Source organism: Podarcis muralis, chromosome 11 (genome assembly GCF_964188315.1).
Source record: "Podarcis muralis chromosome 11, rPodMur119.hap1.1, whole genome shotgun sequence".
In the NCBI taxonomy this organism is placed as follows: Eukaryota; Metazoa; Chordata; class Lepidosauria; order Squamata; family Lacertidae; genus Podarcis; species Podarcis muralis.
In genome coordinates, this window is record NC_135665.1 from 7003158 (window position 1) to 7016551 (window position 13394).

Here is a 13394-nt window from a genome sequence, read left to right on the forward strand (position 1 = left end):
GCTGTACCTATTTATCTACTTGCATTGGCATGCTTTCAAACTGCTAGGTTGGCAGAAGCTGGGACAGAGGAACAGGAGCTCACTCCGTTGCGGGGATTCAAACCGCCAACCTTCTGATCAGCAAGCCCAGGGGGCTCAGTGGTTTAGAGACCACAGATGCTCCACGTAGGCATATGGGTGCTCTGATTCACATGTGCCACGGCAGCAGGTGTTAGAATTCCTGCGCCGTGATTGCAGTCATGGGGTTTTTGTCTATCACATGACGGTGTATGTTTTGACTCCAGAGTGTGAGAAGTGACAGAGACAGAATGTTTGTGTTACTGTGTTCCGTGAAGTGGGACTAATGTCCTTTGTTTTCTCTCTCTGCTGTCTGGTGCTAGAGAGAGAGGGAGCCATGTTGCAGTGCTCCGTGTTTATTTACATATAAAGTAGATTAGCCAAAATGCTGAGTTATTGAGGTCTGTTATGCAAGCTGCAAAGACTCTCCAGATCCCTAAGTGTGTCGACGTCTGTTGGCATCAGTCGCTGTGACATTTGGGCTGAAGAAAGCTTTTGAAGCTCCCGAACGATCGACCAGGAGGGAGGGAACATGCCAGTCGGGCATGTGTCTCTACCAGGGTCCTACTCGAGTGTAGGACGAGCTCCTGACAGCAGGGATTTCTTCAGGTCTCAGAAAGTATCCATCCAAAGCCCCTTACATACAGCAACGTACAATTGTCTTCATTTTGTGTGCCTAAATTTGCATCCTTGCAAGGGTGAGTCATCAGAGCGTAGAACACATGCTTTGCATGCAGAAGGTACCAACTCCTATATCTTTAGGTATCATGCCAAAACCTTTTCATTAGCTTTGTCTTTAAAAGTCAAAAGTGCTGTTGACTGCTCCTTTTGGTTGTTGGTCTCTCCTTTATGCAGTTTTATTTTGTATATTTGTATTTTTTTAATAAACAAAATTATAAAGTATCCTGGAATCCACTGGGATAACGGGCAAAAACAAACATGCTTTACATAAAAATAAAACTTGGTGGTTTTAGTTCAGCAGATATGTGGTACAAGAAGGTATATGAGGCATATGTATATATGCATATATGCACAAGCACACAGGTGATTAATTTGAAGAAGCATTTACTACGATGCCGTATTCAGCTTACTGGTACATTATGAGATATAATCCAGAATTGTGTTTTATATTATTTCACACCATTTTCTTCATTGAACTGAATACAAAAATATTGCTGAAACAGAAATAGAAACTTTATCAGTTACAGACTCAGGTGCGCTTGAAACAAAGCAATCAAAGCAGCAAAGGAATGGTGTAAACATTACGAGAAAACACCTTTCCTGTGATACAGATAGTGTGCATAATAGCTTTTAAAAGAGTAGATTCTGAAAAATACATGATAAGTGCTCTCAATTTACTCTTTGCAAGTTTGTATACAAAACCGTTATTGGGTAACAAATAGGAATTAAATGAGTCATGACTAACTTAAGTCTTACTGATTTCAATGGCACTACACTACTTGGCAGAACTCAGCATCTAGATTTTTGATACTATACTTTATCCTCAATCATTAAAATAGTATTCAGTAGTAGATGCAACGTGTACGATGGAAAGGAACTCCCTTCATATCTTCCCGATGATCCCGGGCATAGTCCCATAGATAATAATCAAGGAGAACTGCATTGATCTTCTCATCCATGTTCTGGCCTTTCTTTTTGTAAAGCTCCAGCAAGTGATTGCAAATGAGATCACAACACCAAATAGAGCAACCTCGGATTTCCACTTCCTGATAGTCTCCAGACGGGAACATGTGCCCTAAAGGAGAGGAATATAAATTAGTAAAACAGAAGAGGGAGGACGCTCAGAATATTAAACATACCTGCGGTACACAGCACTTTTATATATATAAAAAAGAGGTGGCATTTCTAACGCTTTCAACTTTAATCAGGATAATTCAGGTTATATATATTCAATGGTTTAACCTGCAAACCTGACAGGAGCTGTGTACACAATACGGTTTGCTCTGGCTCTCGTGCACTCCCACTGCTGGTACATGCGTGTGGGGTGTGTGTGCGCATGCCTGGGTAAAACAGATAATGCACAGGAGAGGATGCCTCCTCACTAGTGTGTACAGCAACATGCCAATGTAACTTGAAATGCAGAAGGGGAAACAACCTGTTTTCATTTTAAACCACTAATGTGTACATAGCCTAAGATAGGTGGTGATACATTTAGCAAAAGAGGTTAACAATGTGGTCCAAATTCTCAAATATTACATTTTTTGATTATCCTGAATGGTTTCATACCTTCCTTGAGTTTTTTCATTAGTTCATCGGAATATTTCATTGCTCCCAAGTGAACAAGCACCTGTGGTATTCTATAATCAGCAAATATAGTCACACTGGAAATATCACCGAAGCAGCCGTCTCCTTTTCCTTCCAGAACACTCCAAGTGTCAGCCACAAGAATCTGCGCTCGTTTGTAGAAAGCCACCTTTCTACCCTGATAGGCAAAGGAAAAATATACACTATTATGATACTTCAAAGTTCTTTTCGACAACTTATAGCATAGGTGCATGTTGAGACCTCTCTCTGAAAACAGCCTGGAAACTTCAGTGACTTCCAAAGAGGGGGGCTATATTATCAACTAGAACTGGACGATTCACTTGCATTACAACAGCACTTAGTCATGTACACTGGCTTCTAATCTGGTTCTGGAGTGCAATATAAATGTTACAGAATCATAGAGTTGGGAGGGACCAGGAGGGCGTTCTAGTCCGGCCCCCTGCCATGCAGGAATCTTTTGCCCAGTTCAATAATAAAGAAATCCTCTTCAACAGTAGGAACCGCTGCTGCAATGCCCTGCCAAAGCTCTAGGTGCAGGTGAGGGATCATAGACTTTATGCACACTTTATACCAGGCATGGCCAAACTTGGCCCTTCAGCTGTTTTGGGACTACAACTCCCATCATCCCTAGCTAACAGGAGCAGTGGTCAGGGATGATGGGAATTGTAGTCCCAAAACAGCCGGAGGGCCAAGTTTGGCCATGCCTGCTTTATACACTGATAAACCTATTTACTTCAGTCATTTCAGGGATTTTGCATTTTTGGCAAAGGGTTGTGCTGATATACTAATGTTTGCATCTGTGCTCTACACTGGATTATTTTTGTAAATCTCCAAACATCAGTATATTTCTGGATTCTATATATATTTCTATACATATATTGGATTTCATTTGAAGCAACATGTTTCTGGAAAATTTCAAAGGTCAGATTATCTATTCAGATCTGCACACACATTCTGATCTGAAACGATCCTTTCATTACCTCAAAACTCCAGTGCCATATCAAAATATTACACTTGCTAAATTATTCCCTGACCTGTGTGTTTTCCTAAGGCATGAGACAAGACAACAGGCTTTTCGTGTACAAAAATAGGAGGCAGCCGATGCTTCTTCATCGCAGAATTCTAGGTGTAACCTGATACTTGCAAACATACAGTAGAGACTAATCGATCTGCAATCACTATATTCAGAATGAGTATAAATGCAGACTTCAAGGCTTTAACATCCAGACTATTTTTTCAATGGATTTTTCCTTCATTCATCCAACTTCAGCTTTGTGTAGTATCTACTTTGGTGAAGAGTTATAAGTAACTTAAAAGCTCAAGCACTGCTTTTGCAACATTTTGATTGATCCTACTAAACTGCATTGCCCAAATGTGGATTTCAATGATTATGTAAGTTTTCCTTGCTTTTTGTTAAAAAGGTAAAGGGACCCCTGACCATTAGGTCCAGTCGTGGCCGACTCTGGGGTTGCAGCGCTCATCTTGCTTTATTGGCCGAGGGAGCCGGCGTACAGCTTCTGGGTCATGTGGCCAGCATGACTAAGCCACTTCTGGCGAACCAGAGCAGCGCACGGAAACGCCGTTTACCTTCCCGCCGGAGCGGTACCTATTTATCTACTTGCACTTTGACGTGCTTTCGAACTGCTAGGTTGGCAGGAGCAGGGACCGAGCAACGGGAGCTCACCCCGTCACGGGGATTCAAACCGCTGACTTTCTGATCGGCAAGTCCTAGGCTCTGTGGTTTAACCCACAGCGCCACCCGCGTCCCTGCTTTTTGTTAGTGTGCTGTAAAATTTACAAAAGTTCCAATCTTTAAAAAACTAGCAGTGTAATAAGAAACAACTCCAAAACATTTGTGCCCTGACGCAGCTCTAATCAAGAATAAAAGCAGAATTTTTGTCACAATATTATTTTACTTCCATAATTTATGTTTCACTTTTAATTAAATTTTGCAAAATAGCATAGGGCAAACTAACCAAGCCATCAAATGTGTACATCTCATCAAAAGTAATGCAGTGCATATGGTCAAAGTGCATGATTGATTTATACCTGACATTCCAATGCAGCAAATAACACTTCTGTATGTAGATTTCACTGGGGCTAAGAACTTCAAAACTATTACTGGTTTAGTTATACTGCATGAGATGTGGTTAAGATATATTCAGCACACCTGTTAACATTAGTGCGTCACCATAAAATGCACCAGCATGAAATGATTCATTACATTGCTAACTGTAAACATTTTCATATCTATAATTAACAATATAAAAGTAATATTTATCCATTGACTAGGATGCTTTGAGAAGCAAGTTCATTGAAGTAATGTGCAAATCAAAATTATACACAACCCAAAATACATAATGGAACTAATACTTAATTTTATTTTTTCATAGCTCCCTCAGGTGAATAATAGTTTTCAGCTGCTGTCACAGGCTGAGATCTCATATAGCACCTTGTAAAATGAGCAGAAAATCTATGGCTATGTCTCAAAACAGATACATAGAAATCCCATGGAAATCAACAGAACTCGCTTCAATATAATTATGTTTAGGATTAGGATGCAATTCTAATAAATTTACCATGTTCTAGTATGCATTTTTACTAAAGTGGTGAAATCTAATTCATTTTCACCACTTAAATCTTGTCTCACACCCCTTCCTGGTTCTGCAAATCTCTGCAATATCTCAATCTGTTGCCAGGGCAACTGTGTTGACAATGCGAACAGATACTAGCATCCATCTTGTTAGAAGAATGGTGAAAATTTGGTCTTCCTTCAGAACATGTAACCTGGTAGGATAAAATAGCCAAGGACTCTCCCTTAGAAAGTTACAGTCCAATTGTATAAAGATGAGAGGACTTATTTCTATTACAGAGGCTGTTGTTTACTACTGTTGCTTTTAGAGAACGCTGGATTTTTAAAAACCCTTAAGGGGCCTTAAATTCTGCATTTTAAAAAGACCTAAAACTTTACAAACGAAAAGTTCAGACAGTTCAATTGTAACAAACTACTACAGTGGTGCCTCGCAAGACGAAATTAATTCGTTCCGCAAGTTTTTTCTTCTTGCGAGTTTTTCGTCTTGCGAAGCACGGTTTCCCATAGGAATGCATTGAAAATCAATCAATGCGTTCCTATGGAAACCGACTTCAGACCAGGTCCAGGGACAGTCTGTCCCCCGACCTCTTCTGAAGGCTGGGGGGGGGGACGGGGACAAGGGCTTTTCTTCCCACCCCCAGCATTTTAAAAAACCCTGGGACAGCGGAGACTTCTCCGCTGTCCCGGGGTTTTTTAAAATGCTGGCGGGCGGCAGCGAAGCCTCCGCTGCCGCCCGCCAGCATTTTAAAAAACCCCGCTGTCCCGGGGCGATTTAAAAGCCCCCAGGAAGGCAGGCAGGGGGCGAAAGTCTTTGCTCCCCCCACCTGCCTTCAAAAGCCGTCCGGGATAGCGGAGAAACGAAGGCTGGCGGCGGGAGGAGGTCTCTCCGCCCCGCCGCCAGCCTTCGGAGGAGGTCCGAGGACAGTGGGGAAGACGCGCTGCGCTTCCCCGCTGTCCCGGAGATTTCCCTATGGGCTTTCGTCTTGCGAAGGAAGCCCATAGGGAAATTTGTTTTGCGAAGCGCCTCCAAAATGGAAAACCCTTTCGTCTAGCGGGTTTTCCGTCTTGCGAGGCACCACTGTATGCAAATAAGTAACAACTGCATACATTTGGCAGAACGAGGATTCTGAACTGACACTTCAAGTCTCAAGTTAAATAATACAAGAATGACAAATGATATTGTAGCTGAATACGCAGCAGCCACAGTGTTCAAATCCATGGACACTGAAAACAAATTACTACATTTTAATATATTATGTTATACAACCCATGTTTGCACACTGAAGTCATATCTATCTATCTATCTATCTATCTATCTATCTATCTATCTATCATCTATCTATCTATATCTAATCTATATCTATATCTATATAGTTGTAAATGTATAGGTAACTGGCTCTATTCAAAGATCACACTAAACCCTGGTTAATGGTGCTTATGGCTATAATTACACACTTACATGGGAGAAAGTACTTACTTTTGAGTGGACGTGCATAGGATTGCATTGTAATTATGGTTTAGTGCGAAGTGTCAACTAACAAACCACAGTTTGTGATCCACTAGCAAATCAGAAAGCATGGTTTAAAGTGAGTTTTCAAAAACACCATGGCTCAGTTTGCATGTTAACACTAAAGCAATCTGCAGCTTAAAGCAAACACACATGCAGGGGCTGTCGGAGAATATATTGTTAGTTCTTTGCTTCTACTGTTGCTGAGCTTCTGTGAGTATGCCATGGTTTGGCTTATGGTGTCATCTGAACCAAGACTTGTTTGACTTCTCCAAACAAACCATGATCTGTAAACTGAGAACAACATAGCTGACAGCTCATGGTTTCTCTGGAGCAAGAAAAACTGTAAGGCAAGGTTCAGGCAACACACTTTGCTCATAGCAATGCAATAACAGGAGGAGAACTAGAGGAAGAACAAAGCGGCCCCAATCTCCTCTCTCATGCTAAGAGATAGTTTGACCCCATTAGTGTGACCATAAACTGCTTTATGACAATAAACCAGATATGGCTAAGGCTCCTGGATACAAGACTGCTGAGCAGACAGAAAAGCAAAGCAAACAAGCAGTTCTAAACCACGCTTTCCTCACTATCTGAAAGCCCAAGCCATTGTTTGGGTTCTAAACTACATTTGGAACAGGCCATTGCCTGGTGTGATGTCTGAGAAGAGCCACTGTCTTGTGAAGTCAATGAAACACCAATCCATAATATTTAACAGTGTTTGCATTTTATTTCCCCAGAGAAGAATGGTGTCTAATTGCAATGGGAAGTTATGAATATTTAGAAGAGAAATTTTTCTACACTGAAAATTAGAGTAGATCCAGAATATATTCCCCCAAATGGGTGATGGCTGCCACCCAGGCAAGAGACAGGTAAGCGTCATTCTCACAATATTTAGTGGTGTCCTGTCCTGAAGTGGCTTCCCTTCAGTTGGTGGGATGTTTTAATCCTGTCTTTTAATAAATCAGAATGCACAGCTGTCAACTTTTCCCTTTTCTTGCGAGGAATCCTATTTGGAATAAGGGAATTTCCCTTAAAAAGGGGGAAAGTTGACAGCTATGCTGAATGTGTTTTTAGCTGAACTACATTTTGTAAAAAAATAAAAAAGCAACTATAATAAAAATAAAAAGAATACCTGAAATGAAGCTTCATCTCTAAAAGATGGGAAATTTTCTACTATTAGCTGTAGTAATGTCTGGGCACTTTTCCCACTTTTCTTAACGCATGAGAGGAAAGAGCCTCCAAATTTCTCCAGGAGAACTGTCCCAGTCTCATTCAACACCCGATGTCTCTCCTCGATTAGAGGCATGGGAACCTCTGTGTCCGAGCGAAAGACATGTTTCACTTGCTCCAGGGTCACAGTGGCATAATATGAAGCGCTGGTAATGGGTATTCCTTCAGAAAGCAAAAACAACAAGGAACAGTAACAACCATACAATAACAGATGAAGCTCTATTTATTTATATCCCGGCTACAGAACTGCAAAGTTTACCGTTGCTCGCGTTATTAAAGCAACTAAACTGTTTACTTCTAAATTGCCCAGCATCCTGCTCCTGCCAGACAGATGCCTACAGAAAGCCTGAAAACAGAACCTGAGTTAACCTATTATATAATAATATATTTTTTTATTCCCCCCTTCAAATTGTGTTTATTATTGCATGTATTTCTAACTTCAGCTCCAGCTTCTGAAAGCACCTAACTTTAATCACAATAAATACCTAAAAACAATATAAAGCAGAACTTAACTCTCCTATGCACAGCCGCCAAGGAGGGTGATACACGAGTGGAAGAAGGCTCTAGCATACCCATCCCCTACCAAAAGCACCAAAATATTAATTAACCCAACACTTAGGCAGCCTATGCAGCCCCCAGTACTGTATTCGAAATGCCACCTCGTAGAAGGTGGAATCCCCACTCACAGAAAGTCCAAACGGGCTAACAATATTATTTCCAAATGAATCCTCAACCCTACTAAAAGAAATATTGCTTATATTTTGTTTAGATTCACCCTTGATTACAGGAGCAACTGGTTTTCTGGTGATCTCGTAATGATGGTGATCTAATAACGAGGATGTTATGTATTGAAGTTCTCACCCTGGCCACCAGGAGTATTGTGTATGTAGTTTTCACTCAGGTCCACGTCAGTTATTTTAGGCGGGAAACCCTGGGTTGTTGTTGCTACAATATTGACACCCGGCTGCCTATAAAAGCAGGCCGGCTGAGCTGTTTGCTGTTCAGTTCTGTGACAGCTTACCAAATAAAGAGCTGCTTTGGAAGAATCGCTGTGTCGTCTGCTATGTCTACCCACTATTCAACAGAGGAGCTGCTTTTTCTGTGATCTAATGAGGCTGTTACCTCTCTCCCACCCGACGAAGACACTTCCCTTGCACTCTCTGCTAAATAGGCTTCCCAGAGGCAATCGCCTCTCTCTTATCAATACTCTGTTCATACCACAAACTATCATTTCCCTTTGCTCTCTCACCTCACTCATTTCTGTCATTCACCAGAGCTCTCCTGTGTCGGACTGTAGGATTCAGGACAAGGAATTTAAGAATGATAGCTGCTGCCCAATCTCAGCAGCTACTTAACGTACCATCCAGTCCAGCCTGCCTCCAGGCTCCACAAGCTACCTAAAGACCACACAGGTACCAGCAGTGTTCAGGTTTATCCCACAGGTGCAGAGACTGTGAGAGGCAAATCCTGTGACTTATTGTTAATTCTGGTCCTTTGGTACTGGAGTTCTGAAGCATGGCAGGTTAGGTATCAAGTGCCCTGCTTGTTTAAAATAATGATGAAACTCACACCTGTGACTCTGGGATCCAAACCTAAAGTTGCAGATGAATGAGTAACACAAAGATTTCAAATGCTGACTTGAATGGAGCTTTGCATTTCCCCCCAAATCAAGGTTATTTGCCCACAAATTCTCTTCTTTAATTTTGAAAATTAAGAACTAACCCTCATCAAGTGCTCTGTTGATGGCAGCGCAAAGAGACCAGTAACCACTGTATGTTTTGCCTTTATACTTCACCAGACATTTGTGATCTTCACGCTCGGACCAAAAGGAAAAATTGAGGGTATCGGCAAGGAACACCCAGTTCACTGCATCTTCATTTGCCGCTTGAGGGTTCAGCTCATGAGATGACTTCCAGCCGGCCACACTGAACTCTTTCTCCAAGACCTTGTCAAATAACATCTCTGCAACTTTCCGTACACCATCATCTTCGATGTACACATCTTTACTGTGTTCTGCTATGAATTTGGCAGATTCTTTAGGGTTCAAGAATGGCTCCATGGTCTTCTTACGTTTCTAAGTAAAGATAATATTGCCTGTTAATCTGATCTGGGTGAAATCCAATTATCGTGCAAGCAGAAAAACTAATTCTGCTCTCTCTTCTCCCCAAGCGCCCCCCAGTCCTTATTCTCCTCCCCCCATGCCCCCCTCAACCTTCTGTACCAGATTTTCAGGCTCATCAAGGGCCATAGCTGTCAACGTTTCCCTTTTTAAAAGGGAAATTCCCTTATTCCGAATAGGATTCCTCACAAAGGAAAAGTTGACAGCTATGCCAAGGGCCGCTGGTGGCAGGGAGAGGAAAAGGATGCTCTGCGTGGAAGTCTGTACCACCCTCCACATGGACAGCATTAGATGTCACCCATTGGTCAGTTTTCCATTCAGTAGGCTGTACATGTGGGTGCTTTTTGCTCTGGTATCTGTATGTTGAGTGTAATGGATTGGGACATCATAAGTGGAACACAGCACTCCAATCTGAGCTGATTTTGTGGCATATGGACAGAAGGTGCAGGGGAAATGAAGAAACTTGAAGAACAACAAGGGAATGATTTCTGATACTGCATGTTGCCAGTAAAATAATAATAATAATAATAATAATAATAATAATAATAATAATAATAATAATAAATTTTTATTTATACCCCACCCTCCCCAGCCAAGGCCGGGATCAGGGCGGCTAACAAGCAATAATAAAAACAAGTTGAATGAATACAACTTAAAAACAAGATTAAAAGACAACATTAAAATACTGAAACATTAAAATATTAAAATGCAGCCTCATCACAGGAGGAGAAAGGAAAAGACAGAGAGGGAGGGAGGGAATCAAATTGGCTCCAAGCCAAAGGCCAGGCGGAACAACTCTGTCTTACAGGCCCTGCGGAAAGAAATCAGATCCTGCAGGGCCCTGGTCTCATGAGACAGAGCGTTCCACCAGGCCGGGGCCAGTGTTGAAAAGGCCCTGGCTCTGGTTGAGGCTAATCTGACTTCCTTAGGGCCCGGGACCACAAGGGTGTTGCTATTTATGGACCTTAAGGCCCTCTGTGGGGCATACCGGGAGAGGCAGTCCCGTAGGTACGAGGGTCCTAGGCCGTGTGGAACACAGTGGAACAATAAGTGGAACATAAGTGGAACCCAGGACTCCCATCTGAGCTGATTTTGCGGCACATGGACAGTAGGTGCAGGGGAAATGAACATACTTGAAGAACAAGGGAATGATTTCTGATACTGCATGTTGTCAGTAAAAAAAGCAGAACACGCATTCATTGTTCCATGATTAGGGATGTGTGACTAACAGAAGCTTTCCAGCACACTTTGCACCACTGAGTGGAATATGCGTGAATCAGCCCTCATTAATCGAATAAATAGGCTTCTGATTGGGTCCAAGAGTCTCAAAGGTCAAGCAAATAACCAGCCAAGCCTCTCCAAGGAAATAGCTTATTGCAGGCTCAGCTTGCTGGACTATCTAGTTATCAGCTCAGAGCACAGGACCCAAAGCAGGGCCTGTGATTTAGAAGGAGGAAGAGGAAAAAGCTCCACAAAAACAGGAAGCAGGTCCCTTCGCTGGCCCACAGCACCTGCAACCCTGCAAAGAAATCCAGGGTGCCCCACAGAGATGCAGCCAGATGCCTGAGCAGGCGTTACTTCCTCCACAATTGTTGCATTTTATTGCCAATAGCCCCATCTTGCTGCTTCTGGGATCACGCTCTTCCGGGTATAACCTGCCTCAACAAAAACTGAATGAACATCGCCTACAAGAGCTTGTTTCTCCTTGCACTTAGGGAAGCGTTGAACTTGAGGGAGCTCATTTAAGACGGCTTCTCTTGTACAATACAGTACGTACTCTTCTAGCCCACTTAATAATCTGGGAGGGGAGGAAGAGACAGCACTTCTTCTAGCTTCCCTGGCCAACTTATCCCCATAAGTTGTATCTGAAGAAGTGTGCATGCACACGAAAGCTCATACCAAGAACTAACTTAGTTGGTCTTTAAGGTGCTACTGGAAGGAAATTTTTTTGTTTTGACTATGGCAGACCAACACGGCTTCCTATCTGTAACTTATCCCCATAGAGTCCAGCATTACCGACACTGGCCGGCAGGGGCTCTCCAGGGTTGCCAACAGGACTCTCTGCCACCGCCTACTTCAGATTAATGGTTTCACTCATAACTAGGCTTTCCAGGTGACTTTTCACTTCTCATTTTATCCTTTTTTTCTTTCTTTTTTAAAGCGTTGATCTAAAATCCTGCCGTCTTGTGCAAAGCGGCCTCCAGATGCGGAATGCCAGCGGATCTACCGATTTCCGGGGATTCTTACAAAGCCAGGCATTTCAGACAATACCAAAAAAGGCGCTGTTCTCCTCCCTCCCGCTCCCTTCCCCAACCGGATCCCAGTGGAGGGTCTCCGCGCGAGTCGGGGGGGGGCAGAAGAGAATCGGGCCCCCTTCTCCCACGCACGTGGCCGCGCCAGACCCGCTGCTCTCCCGCAGGCCTGCGGAAAATAGGTGCGGGCGCGGGATCTGTGACTTTTTGCAGAGTTGCAGCGCCGCTTTTCTCTCCTGAACCAAAGATCGCGACGCTTCCGAGCGCTCAAAGCCCTCTTACCTCCGCAAGCGAGCAGGTGTTACCACGTTCAGACGATACCTGGACTCCGGTTGCGGGAAAGGCGACAAGATTCCTCCCCCCCCGCCCCGCTTCCGCGCGCGCAAATGCCTTCCTTCCCCACCTTCGTACCAGCCCCCTCCCACTTTCACGATCCAATCAGAATTAGCTGTATTTACAAGCAGGAGGGCCGGACTCGGAAAGCGAAAGTAGCTGCGTGCAGCCTGGCAGGCCTCGTGGCCACCCGGGGCCGGATTTGCCTATAAGCTAAACAAGCTGTAGCTTAGGGCCCCACTCTCTTGGGGGCACCCAAAAAAATAAATAAATAAAGGGGAAAAAACACCCTGTATGTACAATTAGAAACATAAGATTAAAAACGAATAAAATAAAACCTACATACAGCAACAGTGTTTTAGTTACAGATAGGTAGCCGTGTTGGTCTGCCATAGTCAAAACAAAAAAATTCCTTCCAGTAGCACCTTAAAGACCAACTAAGTTAGTTCTTGGTATGAGCTTTTGTGTGCATGCACACTTCTTCAGATAGCTTGCACACGAAAGCTCATAGCAAGAACTAACTTAGTTGGTCTTTAAGGTGCTACTGGAAGGATTTTTTTTGTTTCAACAGTGTTTTGTGTTGTGTAGGCTCCTATGATGTAATGGGCCCCGCCTGCTAGACTGCTCTGTAAAATATCACTGGTTTTAGATACCTATTATGTCCATAAATAGGGACGCAGGTGGCGCTGTGGGTTAAAGCCTCAGCACCTAGGACTTGCCGATCGAAAGGTCGGCGGTTCGAATCCCTGCGGCGGGGTGCGCTCCTGTCGTTCGGTCCCAGCGCCTGCCAACCTAGCAGTTCGAAAGCACCTTCGGGTGCAAGTAGATAAATAGGGACCGCTTTCTAGCAGGAAGGTAAACGGTGTTCCGTGTGCTGCCCTGGCTTGCCAGAGCAGCGATGTCACGCTGGCCACGTGACCCGGAAGTGTCTGCGGACAGCACTGGCTCCCGGCCTATAGAGTGAGATGAGCGCACAACCCTAGAGTCTGGCAAGACTGGCCCGTATGGGCAGGGGTA

General features: G+C 43.5%; 1 protein-coding gene across 1 annotated transcript; it reads right to left on the reverse strand.

The window, feature by feature from the left end:
• Positions 1–1105: 1105 nt before the first annotated feature.
• Positions 1106–12476, reverse strand: QNG1 (Q-nucleotide N-glycosylase 1). Its single transcript, XM_028749006.2, has 5 exons — positions 12327–12476; positions 9396–9747; positions 7576–7835; positions 2305–2500; positions 1106–1813 (listed from the first exon to the last, which is right to left on the reverse strand). The coding sequence occupies exons 2-5, from the start codon at positions 9730–9732 to the stop codon at positions 1581–1583; spliced, it is 1026 nt and encodes a 341-aa protein (XP_028604839.2). The 5' UTR covers positions 9733–9747; positions 12327–12476; the 3' UTR covers positions 1106–1580.
• Between the last annotated feature and the right edge of the window lie 918 nt (positions 12477–13394).